A 21,992-nucleotide genomic window follows, 5' to 3' on the forward strand; every position below is an offset into this window, starting at 1 on the left:
TTCCCTCTTCCTGGTGAAATAATCAAAAAATCTAATATTCAATATCCCTTTTCCTTAAAATGGGGTATTGGGAGAGGTGCAATGCAAGTTTTGATCTTGATCTGCAATTGGCAAAAGTCCTCCAGCAAAAAGAGTGAAGTCAGGACCTGGTAATTCTAATTCCCTTTTGGGGAGGGCTAGAAAAGAATGGGGTTTTTAAAACCTTTTTTTAATAAATCATAAAGGAGCACCAACTAGGACAAACAATATATTTTTGATTTGACAGTCCTCAGACTTAGTTTGATTGTAGGAGAATTTGTTTCCTCACTTTGAATCTAGTTTTACATACACAAAGACTTTCCATAACTTAATTTGTTAGTGGCTTTACTTTACAATTTCTTTGACTAATTAATTCACACCTTTTTTCAGTTTACCCTTTTTCTGGTTTTTTCTTGATGTTTCTTCAGAACATAGCTTATGAATAAGACTGCATAATAGTTTGTGGGGTTAAAAATAGTGGGATGCTACTCTTTCTGTTTCAGAAGGAAATAAGGAACAAAATGTTTCCCAGAAACGCACATTGTTTTAGTCGAAGAAAACTAGTTCAATTGTCCTGTGTTTTTTTTCTGTTTGTGGTTTGCGCAAAATTGGTTTGCTTTAATCTTTTCTTATTCTTGTGTAAAGTTACATTTCTTTTTCAGAAAAAGAGTTTTCAGTTCATTTAAGACATAATTTGAAGTCAAACATCAAAGCACTTTTCGGTGTTATGTGTATAGCAAATAATAATAGATTAATAATACAACGACTAATCACTCTTTAGCTACACAGCAATTCCAGTGTAATTACAATGTGGTTATGATTTTTGTAAATTTGTAATTATCACTAATTCAAACAACTAGGTATTTAACTATGTAAGGGAATTACTATTACCACTTCTCTGGTTTCGTACTTAATACAAGTGTCTTTAGAACCCAGGTACAGGAATTACATAGCATTTATGCTGTAATTACTTTAAGTTATTAGTGAACATTTAGATTATATGCATTAGTGACAATGTCAGGTATCAAAAAGTATAACAAAGGTGGAGTCATACCTTAATTACTATGTAATTCAGTGAAATTACAGTGTAATCTAATAATAAATTAATCTATTCCTTTAGTTCTGTTCACCTGTTCTTTCTACACAGAAAGGCAATCTAATACATCTCTCAATTTTACAATTACACTTTTTAAAAAAACACTTACGCTAAATAACTAAAACTTGCTGCCTTTTGAAAACAGTATTCTTGAATGGATCTATAATGATTACTAGTAATATGCAAGTTTTATGAATTTATCGCCACATCTGTTAAAAGAATATACAAAACATCCAAATGATAATCAAGCACATTTGGTTATATTCAAAAACAAATAAAATGTATTTCTGCCACTTGTGCCATGAATGAATGAATGAATGATTACTGCATTTACATAAAGCTAGAAACAGCATACAATGGTACCAAAAACACAGCTAGCAAACTGAATAAATTCATGTTAGTAGAGAAAATGGTTGCATCATGCTAACAGACTTTAAGATCTCAGAAATATGTTATAACCTTCACTTATGTACTTAATATTGATAGTGATGCTACAGAATCTTTTTGATTAGGAGGAAAATTTAGCCCATTAAATCCTATGACAGGATTGACAGTATTATCCCTTAAGATGAGACTCTAGTATTGAAAGGGGTATCTAGTGAGCTGTGAACAAAGTCCCTCAAATAACTTGTTCTGCTACCCGGCTGTCTTACTGTGGAGTCAAGGGAGCAATGATGCAGTTAAGCTTGAAAAAATATTTCCATTCTAACTTTAAAATTGGATTCCCACTTTACCCTCTTTCTCTCTGCTCACTCAATACATTTAGTTTGAAACTTCTCAGGTTTTAGTATCTTAGGCCACATTATAATTTTCGGGTACGAAGAATCTAAATTTGGTTAATCAGTTTTTGAGTTAGGAAACTTTGAAAACTACAAGGTTTTTCTTCTAGGGAAAATTGTTCTTGCCATTTCTATAGTATGTCTCTTCAAATAAAAGCAATCTTGCTTTACCAACTTCAAATTTGTTCTATGCATCAGTGTTTGACGAAGACTTGTGTATATTGCTGATTTTGCTATTCTTCAAAAGTCAGGGCATTAGTGTTATCAGGACACTAGTCATTTCTCCCTCCAGTCTGGTCAGTAGTACCAACAGTATTCAGGTACAGATCTCATTAATTTCAAAATATCCAGGCAGTATTTTCAATTGAGACTGTAATGACAAAAGCCTTGTGAATGCCACATTTATGAAATTCAGACATCACAATAATTTATACTTTACAATTTTCATCCACTTACGCCAACATACCCTATGAAACTTGTAAACTTTACAACTAACCACAGTGAAAAAATAGAGGGATCACTAAAGATAAAGAAAAAATATAGTGGCTTGGGCCACTATGAAAACTCCCTGTGTTCTTGGTTCCTGTCCTAGCTCACAGTCCACTTCTGCTTCCAGTTTGAGGACTTGATTCTGATATTAATTCTGGCTACGTTAAAGACTGCATCTCCGTCTATTTGCAAATCTCAAAACCCAGAACACAGCACATTACAGCCAAACATAGCGCATTCTCAATCAGATCCAGCTATGGAACAAACTTATTAGACTAATCCAGAGAGTCTGGACATCCTGGGGTCATGCTACAAAACAATTGCTTTGATGGATCTTTCCTACCATAAGCAGAATGGTATTTACAACAAACACCAGCACTTCCTCAGGAAAACCCTACCCAACTTAGGCAGAGAGAAGAGCCAAAGACTCCACAAAGCTCACTAGGGACCCACCTATGCCAATCTATTAACTCAGGTGTTATGGTAATGGGCACTAATACAAAACCCTTAGATAAATAATAAGAATATATTTTAGTTATGTTTCCAACATCAATCATGCCTATAATTTGCCCACTCTTCATTTACACACCACACCAGATCTATTCATTAATCCATCATCCTCTTCCACTTTTGCCTAAGAATTCCGTTTCCATAACTTGCTAACCATCACTCACATTTATGGTATGGGCCTGAAACAAGCATCTTTCAATTCACCCTCCATTTTTATTCCAAAGACATTATCTTTCTCCTTACCATATTCCTGGATCACTTTAACATGTACATACTCTTGAAATCTAGAACCCCTTCAGTTCTTCCAGAATCAGACCAAACAACCACTTGAATGCAATGCTACCCACACGTATGGGCCAGAGATTCTACAGTACCCCATGAAATAGTCATATTGAACTAAAAATCACTTGGTATGGTATATTTATCTTAATTTCTAGTTTAAGCACCTATTCACAGCTCTAAGTGCTTTTATACACTTAAATTATATAACCACTATAATAATATATTCACCATATACAATATAATAGATCTCTGCACAAAATATGACAACCACATTTCTAGGCCTAAAATGACCTTACATTTGACTTCTCACTAGAGCTGTTGGGAGGATGACAATTCCATTTTGTGGCAACTTTTGAGTTTTTGAAGTTTGTTTTTGTTCCACTGTATTACAACATATATTCCAAACAAGAGAGTTTCAGTTATAATTTCTCTGCATGAACCTGTGTGCATGTCACCGTAAATAATAGTGCAGAATGGAATGGAATTAAGAAACACAGTCAGAAATGGAGAAACAAAACAAAAAAATTACTTTTGTGACTCCACTTGTAGATCACATTTCTCTTTTCGGGTTTGACCACAGAACTTCCTTCCACGCTGAGAGACATGGGCTGGGGAGGGAAAGACTCTCATTGCCCGTTCTTTTCCCGTGTCAAATCAAAGAGCACCGGGGAGGAAGGCAGAGACCAGGACAGCAGTCTACTAAAATTGGTTTTGCTGGGGTGCAGGAAAGAACTTAGGTTGCTTCAGGCTGTGAAGTTGGCCTTTAAACTTCCAAGCAGCTGCACACCCCTGCTTTTCCTACTAGTCCCACCACTATCAAACCATTGTGAAGAAGAACAGACAGATGTGTTTCTTCCTTTTCCCTCTTCAATTCTTAGGGCTGCAGCGGTTGTGGAGCCAGTGCCTTTGCTCTGGCACCCTCTGCTGACAACCACACAAGCAATTTCCAACAGGATATAGAGCTCCTGGAGTGCCACAAAAGAAATTAAGTAACTATTTTAAAACTATTTTAATAAAAGATATTGGGTTACCATATTTAACGAATAAAAAAAGAGGACCCTCCACGGGGCCCTGACCCCGCCCATTTCCCCCCCCTCCAACCCCCCCAGCCCCACCCCAACCCCGCCCCCTCCTCCCTCCCACTCCCAGCCACGCGAAAAGGGCTGCCCGAGCGCTACCGGCTTCACGGTTTGCCGGGCAGCCCCCAGACCCTGCGCCCCCGGCTGGCACTTCCTCAGCGCAGCTGGAGCCCGGGAGGGAAAGCGCCCAGCTGGGGGCGCAGGGTCTGGAGGCTGCCCGGCAAACCGTGAAGCCGGTAGCACTCGGGCTTCGGGCAGCCCCCATGCCTCCGGACCCTGCACCCCCGGCTGGGCACTTAGCCTCCCGGGCTCCGGCAGCGCAGGGTCTGGAGGCATGGGGGCTGCCCGAAGCCCGTAGTGCTCGGCTCTTAAACAGAGCCAAAGAGTCAGGGGAGGAGCAGAGCCCCGTCAGCGGAGGAGCCGGCAGCCCCAAGCCCCTTCAGAGCGGGGCCGGGCAGTTGGGGCCGGCAGCCCGAGCCCTGCCCCCGTCAGCGGGGGAGCCGGCAGCACCGAGCCCCAGCGCTCCGGCGGGGCTGGCAGCCCCGAGCCCCTTGAGATCAGGGCCGGGCAGTTGGGGCCGGCAGCCCGAGCCCCAGCGCTCCGGCGGGGCTGGCAGCCCCGAGCCCCTTGAGATCGGGGCTGGGCAGCGCTCCGGTGGGGATGGCAACCCTGAGCCCCAGGGAGAGCGGGGCCGGGCACTTGGGGCCGGCAGCCCGAGCCCTGCCCCCGTCAGCGGGAGAGCCGGCAGCCCGAGCCCCAGCGCTCCAGCGGGGATGGCAACCCTGAGCCCAAGGGAGAGCGGGGCCGGCAGCCCGAACCCTGACTCCTGGCAGCGGGGCAGCCGGCAGCCCTGAGCCCCAGCGCTCAGGCGGAGCTGGGAGCCCCGAGCCTCAGGGATAGCAGGGCCGGGCAGTTGGGGCCGGCAGCCCGAGCCCCAGCGGTCAGCGGGACCTGCAGCACAAGCTCAGTGGAGCTCAGTTGACCGGGGCGGTCAATGGGGTCCAGCAGCAGGAGCCACAGGGAGTGTGGATCCAGCAGCCCAGGCCCTGGTGTGGGGCCAGTAGCCTGAGACCTGTGGTGGGCAGGTTGGCAGCTGAGACCCCCAGACCTGCAGGTGGCAGCTCGGACTCCTGTCTTTGTCAGACAGGGGAAGCTGGCACGGAGGGCAGAGTTAGCAGGAGCAATGCTGTACGTGGGGGGTGGTCCAAGCTAATTTGTCCCTCGCAGGACACCCTCCTAGGGAGAAATCTTGTGGCGGAAGAAAAGCTGTTTGGGAGCCAAACCAGCCGGAATCACGTTGTAGCCAGTGTAGCAGTGTTAAGGTGCCTCTGTAACAGTCATTCTCTCTGGCGTGCTGTTTTGCTTCAGTGAGACTTGAGTGAATCTTCTCATTTTCTACTTTGTTGGTTGTTAGCAGTCTGTCTGTGTTGTTTTTATTAGAACTTTTGTACACAAGTTCAATGGATAAGTGGCTGAAAAAGGAAAGTGTAAAGACGCAAGAATCAGCTAGTGTTTCCTCAAGTCCACACTGTGGAAAATCTACGTCTAATGATCATGATGGTCCTGGAAAGTCACTTACAAAGAAAAGAAAATATGATGATGATTATATAAAATATGGCTTTACATGCATTGGTGATCAAGAATGTCCAAAACCACTGTGTGTGATTTGTGGTGATGTTCTAGCAAACAGCAGCCTCAAACCTTCTCTACTTCGGCACCATTTAGAAACTAGGCATCCTGCACAACTCGACAAGCCTGTTGATTTTTTCAAGCGAAAATTAGCTGAGAGGAAAAGTGACATTACCAGTTTTATATCCAAAGCAAGTACTGATAATGAAAATGCACTTGAAGCATCATACCGCGTGAGCTACCGAGTAGCTAAAGCATCAGAAGCCCATACCATAGCAGAGAGCTTGATTGATCCATGTATAAAAGACGTAGTTCACTGCATGCTTGGAGAAAAGGCTGCAAAAAGGATTGACATGGTACCTTTGTCCAATAATACGTTGTCACAAAGAATTAATGACATGTCAAATAACGTAGAGACCACAATTGTACAGAGAGTGAAAAATAGTCCATATTATGCTATACAGTTGGATGAATCAACTGATGTAGCTAATCTAGCTATTTTGCTACTGTTTGTACGTTATGTGAATGAAGGTCTGGTTGAAGAAGACTTGTTGTTTTGCCGACCACTGGAAGAACGTACAACTGGAGAAGATATCTTCAATCTGACTAATGCATATTTTCAAGAAAAGGAAATAGATTGGTCCCGTTGCCTAGGCATTTGCACTGATAGGGCCACATCAATGACGGGGAAGTATACTGGATTTGTAGCTCGAACAAAAAAGGTTGCATCAAAAGTCTCTTGGACTCATTGCAGCATCCACAGACAAGCCCTCGCAACAAAACACATGCCTGAGGACTGAAGGAAGTGCTGGACAATGCAGTGAAAATGGTGAATTTCATAAAATCACGGCCAACAAATTCCAGTATATTTCACATACTTTGTGAAGAAATGGGTAGTATACACGATTGTCTGTTGACCCATACTAAAGTTAGATGGCTCTCACGGGGCAAAATCCTGGTGCGCTTGTTTGAGCTTAGAACGGAAATCCTAGTTTTTTTCAACAGCCACCCTTTCCACCTTCCCAGCTGTATGGAAAATAATGTCTGGCACCAGAGCCTAGCTTATTTAGCAGATATTTTCTCAAGAATTAATGACCTAAATTTATCTCTTCAAGGTCTCAATATAACAGTTTTCAATGTGCAAGAGCAAGTTGAATCCATGATAAAGAAGTTGCAGTTCTGGGAAAGTTGTTTGGAAAACAATCAGTCAAACTGAGTGTTTCAGTAATCTTCATGACTTCCTGGCAGAACATAAACTTCAGTTGGATCAGTGCACTAAAACCAATATAACTGCACATCTAAAAGGACTTTGCACAACATTCAGGGATTACTTTCCAGCTATATCAGGCGATAATGACTGGATTCGCAACCCTTTTGATGATACCACTTTCTCAACACAGATATTGAACACTGAGGAAAAAGAGAAATTGATTGAGATCTCCTGTGATTACGAACTGAGAATGAGTTTCAGAAATCTGTCATTGATCAACTTTTGGCTGAGTTTAAGAAACGAGTACCCCCTTCTAGCAGAAAAAGCTGCTGCAGTTTTGTTACCATTTTCAACAACATACTTCTGCGAGAAAGCGTTTTCCTCATATGCACATCTGAAAACGAAATACAGAAACAGATTTGATGCCGAACCAGACCTGAGACTATCTTTCTCCAAAGGTTCCGGACTTCAAAGAGCTATGCAGAGCAAAGCAAGCGCATCCATCACACTGAGGAAATTTAAATTTAAAATCCTGGAAATATTCATTTTTCGAAAGGGGTTCACGAGATTTCACAATTTAGAGAAAGGGGTTCGCGGGCTGTTAAAGTTTGGGAACCACTGCGCTAGAGGTATTACAAAAAACGTATTTTCAGAGAAGTTAAATCAGGTGTTCCTATTTACTCGGTCAAATACTACAAGAACAAGGAAATGTTCAATTAAATTAAAGGCAACAAATTTAAAACTGATAAAAGAAAATACATGATTTAGAGACATAACAAAAATATCCACAGTTATATTTAATAGAATAAAATAAATTAGGGATATAAACCTTCACATTTCAAGGCACAGGCCAAGCACTGAGTGGCAGGCTTAGGAAGAAACTTTCCCTATGTGCAGCTTATCGGGGGGGAATAACTCAGTGGTTTGAGCATTGGCCTGCTAAACCCAGGGTTGTGAGTTCAATCCTTGAGGGGGCCACTTAGGGATCTGGGGCAAAATCAGTACTTGGTCCTACTAAGTGAAGGCAGAGGGCTGGACTTGATGACCTTTCAGGGTCCCTTCCAGTTCTATGAGATAGGTATATCTCCATATTTATCCTTTGAAGCGTCTGGTATCAGCCACTGTCAGAGAAAAAGATACTGGTCTAGATGGACCACTAATCTGATTCTGTATGACAATTTCTAAATTCCTATTGTTATTAGAACCTTCTTATATGTGCCGTGGCAAAACAGAAATTGGCAGATTTACAATGTTCACAATTTAACATAACATGAAGATCACACTTTTACCACTTAATTACCTATCCTAAGTTTTCTACGGACCTCAGATCTTATGAAAAAATAAAGCTGTGCTCAGCAAGCATTATGATTCATAAAGCGCAGGCTAATTCTAAGATAAAGAGTTACTTTACCTAGATTTCATAAGAGGTTGTGTCACCCATTTCTTTAGTTTCCGACGTCCAAAGGAAGTTTTGGTATGATCCAAGACCCACAATAGGCTGCCTTTTGTTTTCATATCAGTCTATGGTAAAAGTAGCAAGACTGTTTTTTATTAATTGAATAATTAAACATATACCTTAAATAATTACACCAATCCAAGTATTAAATAAAATTCATTTCGTTTAGTTTTACAAATACTAGAATTGAACAAGGGCCACTTGTATGCAAAAGTGTTATGTAAAATATCTTCAACAATGAATCAGAAGATATTTAAGATTATTTTTTCCCCTCTTTTAGCAAGCATGCTTTCTCACAAGACAGCCTCACAAAATAATAGAGATGAATTCTACAAATTAAATGAGGTTTGTAAGCATGAGCCAGTGATATGTTGGCAGTGGGAAAAAAAATTCCCCACACTAAAATGCCTGGAATGAAGTTGCTCAAGAGCTTCCAGACTCAGGAGGAGATTTTCAAAGGCACCTATGGCAGTGGGATCCTTAACTCCCATTAGAAAAATCAATGGAAGTTGAGGCCAAACTGCCATTTGTGGCTCTGAAAATTCTCTCCCTTTACAATCTGTTCCTATTTAAAAGCATTTAAAGTTTCTGGGTGAGATTTTCAAATGGGCATAAGGGATTTAGATGCACTACTTCCATTAATTTCATTGGGATTAGTGCAGTTAAATTCTATAGACAGCTTTGAAAATGTCAGACTCTATCAATAAATTATTACATTTTCCTCACCTGATTCTGTAAGATTTCCAGATTTTTCAGTGTTGTCCCATTAATTGTCATGTATTCAGCTTCACTTGATAACTGTTTAAAGTTACTGGGAAAAAACATTTCAGACATCATATTGCCAGTGCAGAAAGAGACATCAGTGAAACACAAACATCTTAAATCAAACATTGGCTGTGTGGTGCAACATCAAGTAAAAATGGAAAGCAAATCAAATAAACTATACTAATAAAATAACTGCACGTAAATATCATCTTTCAACTAAGGATCTCAATCATGTGACTGACAGGGAAAATAAGGCACAGAGCATCTGAGCAATTAATCCAAGGTCGCACAATGATCTAACAACATAGCTCAAACTAAAACCCAGTTCTCAGATTGCTAGTCCAGCACACTAGCCACCCCTCCCATCTGTAGGCCAGCAGGAAAATGAATGACATGTATTCTTTTATCGGTGTCCAAGGAAGTTTCTATGATGTTTCAACAGAAGAACAGATTTCAGTTTATTTCCCACTATCTAAACAGCATGTGCAATACAGATAACACAGATGTCCTGAGTTCTAAGAATAGATTTGATCATAATCAGCCATCACAATTATTTAGGGGAAAATAAACATTAGGATATGTTTAATGATTCCATCCTACTTTTAGTATGATGTTACCATGACCAAAATGATATGGCTTTGACTTCTTGACATATTACTCAGCAGAACAGACTAACAGGTTTCTAATGTTTGTACAGCAATTAAAAGCAACTCACAGAATGAAGCCCATCTTAAAAAGTAATCAAGTAAGATATGAAAGTAATTCCTTATACTCAGACACAGGTGTGTGGTGGTCGGGACAGAAAAGGGAGCGCAAAATATTCACTAACATGTTTTGACAAATGAAGTCATGATTGTCTAGCTTAATAATACTGTTGACTGCTCCTTGTACAAAATTCAGGGCACTTGTTAGTCCTCTTAGTTTGGAGAGAATGACTTTTCAGATAGGATTTACAAAATACACCTCTATCCCGATATAACGCGACCCGATATAACATGAATTCGGGTAAAGCAGAGCTCCGGGGGGGGGGGGGGGGGGGGGGGGGGGGGGGCAGGGCTGCACACTCTGGTGGATCAAAGCAAGTTTGCTATAACATGGTTTCACCTATAACGCGGTAAGATTTTTTGGCTCCCAAGGACAGCATTATATCGGGATGGAGGTGTAAATCTCCCCCTCCCATTAGACTGTAAGCTCTTTTGGGCAGGAACTGTGTTTTCTAACGTGTCTATAAAATGCATACCTTCGTGTTAATGTCACTAAATAAAATAATTATTACTAATAATCATTATTCTGGATTACAATGCCTTTTCATTGGTAAAGTCAGATAAAGTCAAATACCAAAACAATCTCATAGGCAAAACAACTGCATTTTCCAAAATATACAATATTATGAGCAGCAAAACAATCAGAATCAAAGAAGATTATGGTTGGAAGAGACCTCAGGTGGTCATCTAGTCCAACCCCCTGCTCACAACAGGACCAACCCCAACTAAATCTAAATGCTATTCATTTATTATGTTCAACCACGACCTGTTGCTATTAGCAAAGCATTAAGTAGGGGTTCTCTTCATTTGGTTCTGAATATCTTTATCCAAACCTGAGTCCTACTAAACTTTTCAAAAACATCACACCACATCTTCTTAAGATCCAGTAGGTGAATAACCGACAAACAGAATTTTATTTCCATTTGATGTGTTCAGATTTGTCATAGTATGCTGTTCAACTCTGTCGCCACTCAAGCACATCTGTTCAAGGACTCTGTCTCTTTACCTGTTCCTTAAAGCATAAAGGATGCATTTGGATATTACATAAATAAATTTATAAATAAACAGTTGTAATACTTTGCTCTCATTTTGGTTGCTGGGCTTAGTGTGTGGGTGCTGGGGGGTTGATGTTGGTGGCCTGTGAGACACAGGAGGTCAAACTAGGTGACCTGGTGATCCCTTCTGTCCTTAAACTCTGACTGTAAATACAAAATATGTCCAGCAAGCAGTAATAGCAAGTTCCAGAACTAACATAAATGAAAGTACCCTGCCTCCATTCCCTGAAGCTTAGCTCAAATGCAAGACAAAGTCTCCAGACCAGGGAGGCGCCATATCACTCAGTGGCAAGGTCCAAAAGTGAGCCCTCAGAGATGCAGGCACTGGGGAGAACATGCTAGGTTTGCTTCTTGATGGTGCCATGCAAGGTACTGGACAAACTGAAGCAGGCTGCAGTACCAGCGATTGAACCACACTCAAAGGCTGTGACACCAGCACCAGATGAGTGAACTCCTGCACCACCAGGAAATCTGGCACTGAAAGGCACAAAGATCTTGCACCGTTGCATACGCCTCTATTGTCATTGGTACCAAGAGGGTCCCCTGATGCTGCTGTTGTTGCATCAAAGGGTGCAGTACCAGGGGCTGAGATGATACCCCAGCAGCAGTCTGTCTCAATGGCACCAGCCTGGGTGCTGGAGTTGACGAGCCAGCATGAGGTGATATCAGCTCTGCGGAGCACCTCCTCTCTGAGGAGCCATTATCCCATTTTCCCGCATGCTTGCTGGTTGACAGTGCTGAAGAGCTCAATTGTTTGGATGAGTCCTTGGAACCCCTTTGCCGGTGTTTCTTTTTTGGCACCAGGGAAGCAGAGACACGCCAGGAATTGGCAATGACTGGAGCAGTACTCCTAACCGAAGTTGATGAACTCAATACCCATTCCAAGCGGGAAGGCTCTGAAGGCAGACGCAGGGTGCCATGACAAGGTGATGAAGTCTCATCTCTATCCTTTATTGTTCTGGATTAAAAGTCCCTGCAGATCTGGTGCCTGTCACAGACACAACCCTCACTGAGGCACGTTAGCACCAAGAATGAGGGTCAGTCATCGGCTGGGATTTTCTGCAGTCACTGCAAGATGTAAAGCCTGGAGACCAAAGCATTCCCTGGTACCAGGTGTCAGTACCCAGAACAACTAGGAAATGACTGAACTACCAACCATATTAACTAAATTATGCAAGATCAGAAAAATACAAAATAAATACTAGGGCTGTCAATTAATTGCAGTTAATGCATGCAATTAATGCAAAACAAATTAACTAGATTAAAAAAGTCACGAGTAATCGCAGTTTTAATTACACTGTTAAACAACAACAGAATACCAATTTAAATGTATTATAAATATTTTTGGATGTTTTTCTACATTTTCAAAAATACTGATTTCTATTACAACACAGAATACGAAATGTACAGTGCTCACTTTATATTTTTTTTTATTACAAATATTTGCACTATAAAAAAGATAAACAAAAGAAATAGTATTTTTCTTTAAGGTTATGAAGCCTGTTGTCCCTTTTCTCTGAAAACAATTAGGGACCTTTGAAAGCAAAGTCCTGGATAGTCTGTTGGACTCTAGGGGTTGCCCAGATGACAACAACCACGAACACCTTCTCATAGTAACAGCTGATGCCATGGTTCAAGCAGCTGAATCTGCATTGTCCAAACTGTTCTGGAAAGCGATCCTACTGACCAGCTTACTATCTACCACCATGACTGCAAACTCCTACCTACAGTTCTCTGGTAACTTGTCTTGAAATTTTATAGCACTCCCCAAGAGAGTGAAGTCACAACGACTCAGGAGTGCTTGTTGGTTTGCATTTCTGAGTTGCGGACTTCCTGAGGAATAAAGTTTGTGCCTCTTTGTCCAGCATGTTGTCCTTGTCTCTCCCACTCATTGGCAGCTGCCACCACAAGAGAACCCGGGTGGGTGGGAGTGGGAGCAGAAATGTTCAAATCCCTGCAAGGGGCGAAGTATCTCCTCTCAGTTTGTTTTGCGATGGAAGGCAAAAAGGTGGGTGTCTACCAAAGAGCCTTAACTGGCTCCATAATGGCTCCATAAAATCAGAAAAGCTACCCTGGCTGGGGTTGCCAATACCAGAATATCTACCAACTTGTGAGCACTTTCATTCACCTCCTCAGTCTCAGTGTCAAGTACAGAAGCCACCCTTCTCACAAGATCTTGATAAGCCCTGTGGTCCTCTGGTGGAGGGTCAGTTGTTGGCTCATAATAGCCTCATCTGGTGATGAGGTATAGGAAACAGCATGCATCTAGGGTGGTGGCTGATATTTGACTTGCGGTGAAGAAGCTGCCTGGGTGACTTCTAGCTGCTCGGTACCAGTGAATGATGCACTCGGTGCCAATGTTTTTGGTGTGCTCTCCATGACAGTGAGCAATACAGCAGGGGGGAGCGGGGTCCTAACTGGAGGGAGAATGCCCCCATCGCATCCAGAACAGCCAGTGATATGCACCTGGAACCCATCCTTGCCTGGGCCATTGATCTTTAGAGGGAGGTTGCTGCATAGCACATGGTCCCAAAGTCTCTGATGAGAGGGTATGTTACCCATCCTGGATGGGATACAGAAGACCTCACCTCCAAGACCAAAGAAGAGTGGGATACTTCTGACAATGGAGTGGCAAATCCAGATGGGTCTGGTGAGAGGTAGCCCAAGTCCAGGGATGGTGGAACCAGAAAAATCACTGGAGGTTTTCCTCTCAAGAGCGCAGGCTTTTGCATAAGCTTGGGTAGCAGTACCGCAGGATCTTGACATAGTGAGGCATGAGAAGGAGGCACTGGTACCATCCTTGGGCCTTCTACTGCTGGTGATACCGGTATGGAGAGACTAAGCAGGTCCCTTGTGGCTGCATAGCATAGCATAGCAAATTAAGGGGATATAGCTATTCAACGGTCCAGATTATATCCCGGAAAATGTCACACAGGGGTTCACTGAATGTTGCCTGCAAGACAAGGTTAAGACTCAGTCTCGAGGAGTTTGCTGGTGAGGTGGATAGACTGGTGTGGCAGGAAGCAAGCTCTCTTCTTGAGGGAGAGATAACAGTGTCCTATAGTTCTGCACTCCCCGAGAGAGAATCACATAAGCCCCATGCCATGCTTACTTCTCAGAAACATCATATTATAGGTATGATAAAGACATGTACTGATCTAAGCTTGAGTAATGTGGGACCCAAATTTCAGGGGCAGTTTTGTGTTTAATCAACCTGACTCTCGAGCTCACCAGTGAAGAGTGGCACAAGGCTAGCAACCCTGATGTGGATGGGGACTAGGTACAGGAGTCCAGGGATTCGCAGAATATAAGGGTAAGTCCGACAGCCAGGCCCTGAAGCTTTGAGAGTCAGGGTTGTGTAGAACTGAAGGGAACAGGATAACTGCTCTCTGATTTATCCTGAATTAGTACAGGACTCTCAAAGTGACAGAGGAAGGATGATACCTCAGTTCACCCCATCCAATTGCCTTTACTGCTATAAGACAGCAACAAAAAGAGTCCTGTGGCACCTTATAGACTAACAGATGTATTGGAGCATAAGCTAACGTGACTGAATACCCACTTTGTCTGACGAAGTGGGTATTCACCCACGAAAGCTTATGCTCCAATACATCTGTTAGTCTATAAGGTGCCACAGGACTCTTTGTTGCTTTTTACAGATTCAGACTAACACGACTACCCCTCTGATACTTGCTGCAAGACAGTAACTCTGTAGTTAAATCAGGAAAGCAAAAAGGGAAGGCTCCTAAGTACAGCCAGAACATGAGGAAATGGAGCTCAGAGATAGGAGATCACACTAGGGCAGATGTTGTAACAGCACCCTAGGAATAAAAGACACAACTGAAGGAGAACATCCCACCATCAGTCTTGGCTACTGACTGGTTCTCTCCTTCAGGGATTCTATCTACTTGTGAGTGCTACCTACATGGTATCTGACCCACCCCCGTCACTACAGTAATATGGTAATATCCAAGCAGGCTAAATGATTACACTGCATAGACAACTTCTCCCGTATAAGGGCAAGCACCTTCTATCCCTCATCTTCACTTCACTAATCTCTTATTCTCTTTCATTTACTTTCTTCATTCTTCTATTTGCCAGAACACACCACTTCGGAGAGGCAGACTGGACAGAATAGATGCACAAAAGTTCTAGGCTGAGAAGAAAAAGAAAAAGGAGGAGGGAGGACAAAGTTAGTCCTAAAAAGGGCTAAAAAAATGACTACTTTGTGTACTGCTTTCTGGCAGCTAGAGTCATTCAGCATATAAGTGTAATGCTGTCTACAAAATGGAAAAAAGGAAAAGGGAGCACAATGCAGATCTTGCTGTGTAACTAACAATGAAATTCACCCTCTCTGTACAGAAGGTGTGCAGCATAAGGTGCATGCCCCATATAAACCCTATTCTAAGAGCTTAAGTGGTACTTTACGTCATGCATAGACTTTGTACTGGGGGGTGAATTTCACCGTATGTGGATAAAATTCTTGTTCAGTTATTCTGAAGTTTTCCTCCTTAAAACTCTTCTTTTTTAGTTTATGAAAGTTTTGAGATGGTATCCACAATGCATACACATGAAATATTTCTGACTGCAGATCCTGAAAGTTGCATCATTTACTGGCCACTGGTCCCCACTGTACTCTCTAAATTACTCAAACAGGACATTTTTCTGGAAGTTGATGAATTCCTTTCAAATAACTGACACCAAACTCTAGGAAACTGTGCTCTAAGAGCTAACCAATACGAAGATTACAACCAGCATGCTCTTTGACTGTTGAAAGTACTAAAGAGGTTTTCAAATGCGCCAATGGGAATTAGGCACCCAACTCCCACTGATTTTCAACTAAAATACTGTGCCTAACTGCCCTTTGTGCCTCAGAAAATCTCCTGCTAGATGTTATTCACCCTTTTGATAGAAATCACACAGAAATAAAGGGTCATCTAGTCTTACAATATTATAATTAGAATATGCCTCTGTAATAGAGATGTTTCCTTATTCACTGTTGTATTTAAAAGCCTCTCCTGAAGAGTACTAACAAATCTGGAGTACTTCACGCAAGAGAATCACCTCATTACTTATGTGGGAAAAAACTATCCTGAAAACTAGTTCCGTAATTCTCTAAGCAGTCAAAACTGATGTTTAGCAATTTGCAGGAGCTCTTCATAACTCAAAGGAATGTTTCCTTTGTCTAAGCCTGCTTCCATTAGATCTATAAACTTCTTAGACTGAAAGTTGTATCTCACAGCACACATCATGCTCACTGACTCATTAGTAGATGCTCATTGACCTAAATTCTCTCAGCAACTTTAAGTTGTCTGTCAGTGTGGCAGAAGCATTTATTTTATCTGCTTCATGTAGAATTGCAGAAAATAACAATCTGATACCCGCTGCATAAAATGCATTCCCTTTCCAGAAATTAACCTTATGGATTATTTTACTGACATCTTTAATGTTTATTTTTAATATGACTGAAGCTGGAGTTGGCCCAATATTTCTATATGTAACATGTTACTAACAATGAGCAGAGCCCCAGGAAACAAGTAGCTACTAGAAAGGGAGTCCCCATATTAGATAGTCAAGGGAGTATAGGTGACCGGCATCACTTCTTTCAACGAAGTACAACAGAAGACAAGTTTCTTAGTACAATATCACCAATTACCTCAACACTATGCATTTTCTTTGTAGTGTAACTCTAGGATATCAGGAAATCTTTAAACTTTCCATTCAGGTGCTTTCTTTGTTCATACATTCAGGTCAGGCCTGTTATGTCAAGAGTCACCTATTACATTAATCCTTTTCCTTCCCATTCTGTAATTATACTCAATTTGGAACTTGCAGCTAGTGCAGAATGTGGCAGCCCACTTGTTAAGCAAGGTCTAACACTGAGAGTACATTGCACCTGTACTACTGAATGATTTCCAGGTGAAATTTAAGGTGTTTAAAGTCCTAATAGGTTTGGGTCCACACTATCTGAGAGAACATCTGCCTTTTTGTGTGTTATTGCAGCAGTGGAAATCATCGAAGGCACTTGAGCCAACACCGTCCATGGCAATACAACACTTTCAAGAATTATAGGTCCTTGACTTTAGAACTCACTCTGCTCCTTTGTTTATGAGTACTCATATTTGGTGATCTTCTGCACACAACAAGATGGACCTACCTGTTCAACAGGCTCTTTTCAGGTAAATCTGATTTGTGGGATGGACTGGAGTGCTGTGACTAAGATGCTGCTTGAGGGATTTGGCATGTTGGTATGGGAGATGATATTTAGAGTTGAGGAGATATCATAAGGCTTTTTTTTTCTTATCAGATCTACAAGGCTTGCTGAGTGTTCCGTTGTTAATATTTTGTATATTTTTTTGGATGGAGGGAAAAGGGGGGCTTTGTAGGAGCAAACCAAATCCAAATAAGCCAAAAATCCAAATATGTTATTCTACACCATGTATATTTTATAAGCGTAAGCAGTTTAGAATCAACCCAATATTAGAAAAATGTTAGAGATTGACAAGCCCAAATATCATCTCTTCTAAAATTCAGATTTTAAAAATTCTCTGTAATGCATAAAAATTCTAAGTTTTCAAAAAAAGGTCTGCAATAGTGAAAAGGACATTTGTCAGCTGCGAAATCTACCAACTAAACCTAAGTATTCTGTGTGCTTTGGTTTATTGCCACGCCCACTATTGCTGTTCACCTGCCCATATTATTTTTACAAGACAGTGAGGTAGTGAAACTAGATTTTTGTAAGAGAACAAAGCTATTTCGTGGCATGTAGGAAGCTCCAGGAGGAAGGGGGAGGAGCAGGGATGGGGCACGCTCCGGGGAAGAGGCGGAGAAGAGGCAGGATGGGGTGGAGCAGGGGCAGGAAGAGGCAGGGCAGGGGTGGGGACTTGGAGGAAAAGGTGGAATGGGGGCGGGACCTGGAGTGGAGGTTGAGCATCCCCCAACTAGAGGGGAAGTCAGTGCCTATGCATTTAATGTCTTTCCCATAAACTTATTACATGGTAGTTTACCCACCAATATGGTACCACCCACTAAACTCCCTGGATTTGTCAATGTGTTTTAAATTTTTAAATAAGTGACCAGATTCAGACTCAAAAAGCTCATAAACATTTGGATACATTAAATACACATGTGCTTCAAAAGCTAAAGAGAAAGTGCGTGAAATATTTTTGCAGGAAAATAAAATATCGGCAAGGCTCATGGTCATAAAAAAATCTTTAAAATGCAGCAGCAGACTTTTGTCCACAAAACAAAACAGAAGTAAAGTTGAGATAAGGTGTCTGGGCTTTATTAACAAACTTTTTCATTTCCCATGACAGTATCAGTTTCTGCAGCTTGTTTGTTTTTAATTACATTTGGCTGTAGTACAAGCCAATTTAAATATTGTTAGTACTGACTACAAGCGTATTCTTTCCTATTTCTAATGATTTTTATTGAATATCACTTGATGTTTTGTTAGTGTTAATTAGGAACTCAACTGTAGAACATCATGTTTACAAAGACCAGGTTTATCCCAGAAGCAGGTGCACTAATTTTGTAGAAGGGAAGTTGCCAGCTAGAATTTACAAAATGGCAGATGGTTAAGGTCCTACTTCATTCACAATATTGCGGAAATTGTAGATCCTGCAATATTAGTCTTCAACCACAATTCTGATTTTAATTAGCTTACTTTGCACACTTCACAATTTTGCATACATTTTGAGTATGCAATTAGTACTGCACTAACATTCAATGCCTGTAAAATGTAAAAGGCTAAAGTGACTGGACTTGATTTCTACAGTAATTGTATTAAGACTTTTAGTCTTCTGAATTTTAATATTGTACTTTTTTTTAATTAACATCATATAGTTGCAGCAAAATGTCTGACTATCAAAAAAATTAGCAAGCATGACATAATACTTGAATGTTTTTCTTAAACAAATAGGTTTACTCTGGCTTTTCCAAATTACTGTTATTAATAAAGGTCCATTATTACTTTTCCGCAATTTTCCAGGTCTTGTCTGCAACTCAGCCACAATTATTTGAAGATCATCCCGCGATTCAAGTAGGGCCTTACAGATGGCACATTTTTATCATTATTTTGGTTTTCTGAGATTTATATAAAATAACTTACCTCGGGTTGTAAAGTATCTTTTCCAAATTAAATTCTTTGAGATACATAATTACTGCTGCCAAAGAGCAAATCACAGGCTTATCCAAGTTTAGGATTATAGACAGTTGTTGAGAACCTGCAAAAATATGATTTCCTTTGTTAAATGATTGCCACTAAAAATTGAGACATGATTATCTATTTTTCAATTCAGTCAAGTACAGATAGAAGATTTTATTGTGAAAGCGTTAAAAATATTGTTTATAAAACAAAAATGAACTTTCAAAATAACATTTACAAACTGGGACAGCACAGTTTATGAATTTCTGTGTTGTTCCAATGCAAATGGGGATATAAAATACTGGACTTTGCACTCAGTTCCCCCCACTCTCCCCTAGAAATTGCTGATTATCAGTCCAGATGATTTATAAATTTACAGACTAAGGCCTTGATCCTGCAATCTGATACATGAAGGTGGCACTGGCTCTGCACGGGTGCACATGATTGCCCATGCAGATCAGGACCTGTTTTGTAAAGTTGCTTTATGAAAGTAGAATTTTGCTTTTACCTATTACTCTCTACTATAACCTCCACCCCAATACCAACAGTATCAAATTTTGCAATAAAATACAACTCAACATAAAAAGGACTTTTACCAGACTTTACTGCAGAGAAACTGAAACAAGCATAAGTGTGCTTTTTAAACTGTTTCTTATTAGCAGAGTGTTAATTAAGAAACATTTTCATAGGTTTTTGCCAAATTTTCTTCACTTTTTACACAATGTGCGAATTTAAGTTTTCAAAGTAAGTATCTTCAGATTGGGAAAAAATATTAAGAATTCTTTACTACTAGCCTACTGCTCACTTCTCCAGATCACATCATCATTCTTGAAATTTGTGAAATTCCACATCTACTTTCATTCTTCTCCAGTTTAGTCAGAGACATAATAGAGGTAACTTCTCAGAAATATCTACAGTACTACATATTCTTTACATTTCTGCCTTTTTCCAGCTACTGTACTTGTTTCGCAACTATGTACCAGTTCAGAGGGTAGTTATTAATAAATATTTGTATTAGTCAGACCTAGCGGTCCAAGCTCCATTGTACTAGCCTGTATTTGTCTATATAGCAACTAACCAGCACTATAAATTTCAAAGACTTTCTGAATGAAGTACCTGTGGTATCAAGCATTCCTCTTGCATAAAAATCAGTAATCAGCTGGAAAGCATGGCTGTATTCAAAATAAATGCTTTCCATCCTTTCTATTCGAATTCTGTCATCTCGTAAACTGGAATGAAAAAAATAATGCTCATTAGTTTTCAATTCTTAATCTCCTTTTACGAACTAAAGAAAGCTCAGACTTCAACTCAATATTTTTTTCCTCTTTCCTCTCTTTTTATTACTAAGAAGCCAGGGGATAGTAAATGAAGACATCAGTTACGGCATCTAATCTAAGAAGGATTCTAAAACAATTTTAACTTTTTTTTTAAATTAAAAACCTGCCTTCTCTCCATAAAACACTCTGTATGACTAAAGTTATACTCCCAAAAGTGATTACCTAAAAATGGCACCTTCCTACTCACCAGATCAGTTTCCTGAGTGTTTTCAGAACTATATCTTCTGATTTTAATGATGAAACCAATTTTTACAACTCAGAATTGTAAAAACTCTCACAGTCAACACAGTTAAGAGGGAAGGAGCTGATATCTTCCTGGGTAAGGGCTTCTCTACACATGAAACTTCATGTGGAATAAGGTAGGGTGTGAATTTCAAGCAGATTACTATTCCTGACTAACTACATTTGTCAACGCTCTTATTTCAGAATAAGAATCCCTTATTCTGAATTAGCTTAATCCACAATTAAACTACTGGTAATTTGGAATAAACCATCCTTATTCTGGAATAAGAGCATCCACACAAAATCAGGAATAGTTCATCGGGAATGGCTGTTGTGGAATAACTCCTTGTGACACTGTATACAAATCCTACACCAGGCAAGAAGGGGTTAAAGAGCAGTTTTAGGTTTAGGCAGCCCTGCCACACCTGCAAGGCCTATCAGTCTTGGAGAAGGAGCCTTAAAAAGGGAGAAGCCCATTTCAGTGGGACCCATCCCTGGGAGATGGACAGATCTCCCCCCATAGTTCCCAGGAAGGAGCACTGTAGAGAATGAAGCTGGCAGAGAGTTCCTACATGATAGACCTGAGGACATTGAGCTGGCCTACAGCTCATTGGGTATCTCCCAAAAAGAGGGAGGCCACTCTCCCCCAACATATTTCTGTTTTGTCCACCTGTTCATTTCTGACTGACAACTATCTGGGGAAGGGAGCATCATCTTTATTTGTCTGCACCACACCCAACACAATGGGATCTTGATACTTCAGTGGAGTTTCTAGATGTTACAGTACTATACAATATATACAATAGGAATGGAATGTTTTTCAGACTGATAGAAGGGCCCTTTTTTGTGTATGGGTCCCATATATTAAAAGATGGAGAGGTTACTCATCTTGTCCAGCAACTGGAGTTCTGCAAGATGTCTCTCTCTGTGGCGGCTCCACTTCAGGCATGCCTGCACCACTGATCAGAGATTTTTGGTGTTGGTGCCCATTCAGCCCCATGCATGTGCCCCACACATCCTCATGTCCGTGTTAAGACTATGTTGGGCTGCATGGGCGAACCACTCTCAGTTCCTTCCCCACCACAAAATCCTACCAAGGGAGACTCCAAAGCAGAAGGGAAGGAGTGCAGATAGTAGAGCACCCACGGAGACATA

At 40.9% G+C, this 21,992-nt stretch overlaps 1 protein-coding gene across 1 annotated transcript in view; it reads right to left on the reverse strand.

The window, feature by feature from the left end:
- MSH3 (mutS homolog 3) overlaps positions 1-21,992 on the reverse strand; it is a 200,506-nt gene that overhangs the window by 118,529 nt on the left and 59,985 nt on the right. The window contains exons 9-12 of the mRNA XM_054032575.1: positions 20,395-20,507; positions 19,243-19,357; positions 9,275-9,359; positions 8,504-8,613 (exon numbers count right to left, since the gene is read on the reverse strand). Coding sequence (XP_053888550.1) covers positions 8,504-8,613; positions 9,275-9,359; positions 19,243-19,357; positions 20,395-20,507 — 423 coding nt within the window. The remainder of the gene's footprint in view (positions 1-8,503; positions 8,614-9,274; positions 9,360-19,242; positions 19,358-20,394; positions 20,508-21,992) is intronic.

The sequence above is a fragment of the Malaclemys terrapin genome, chromosome 6 (assembly GCF_027887155.1).
Source record: "Malaclemys terrapin pileata isolate rMalTer1 chromosome 6, rMalTer1.hap1, whole genome shotgun sequence".
NCBI lineage: Eukaryota > Metazoa > Chordata > Testudines > Emydidae > Malaclemys > Malaclemys terrapin.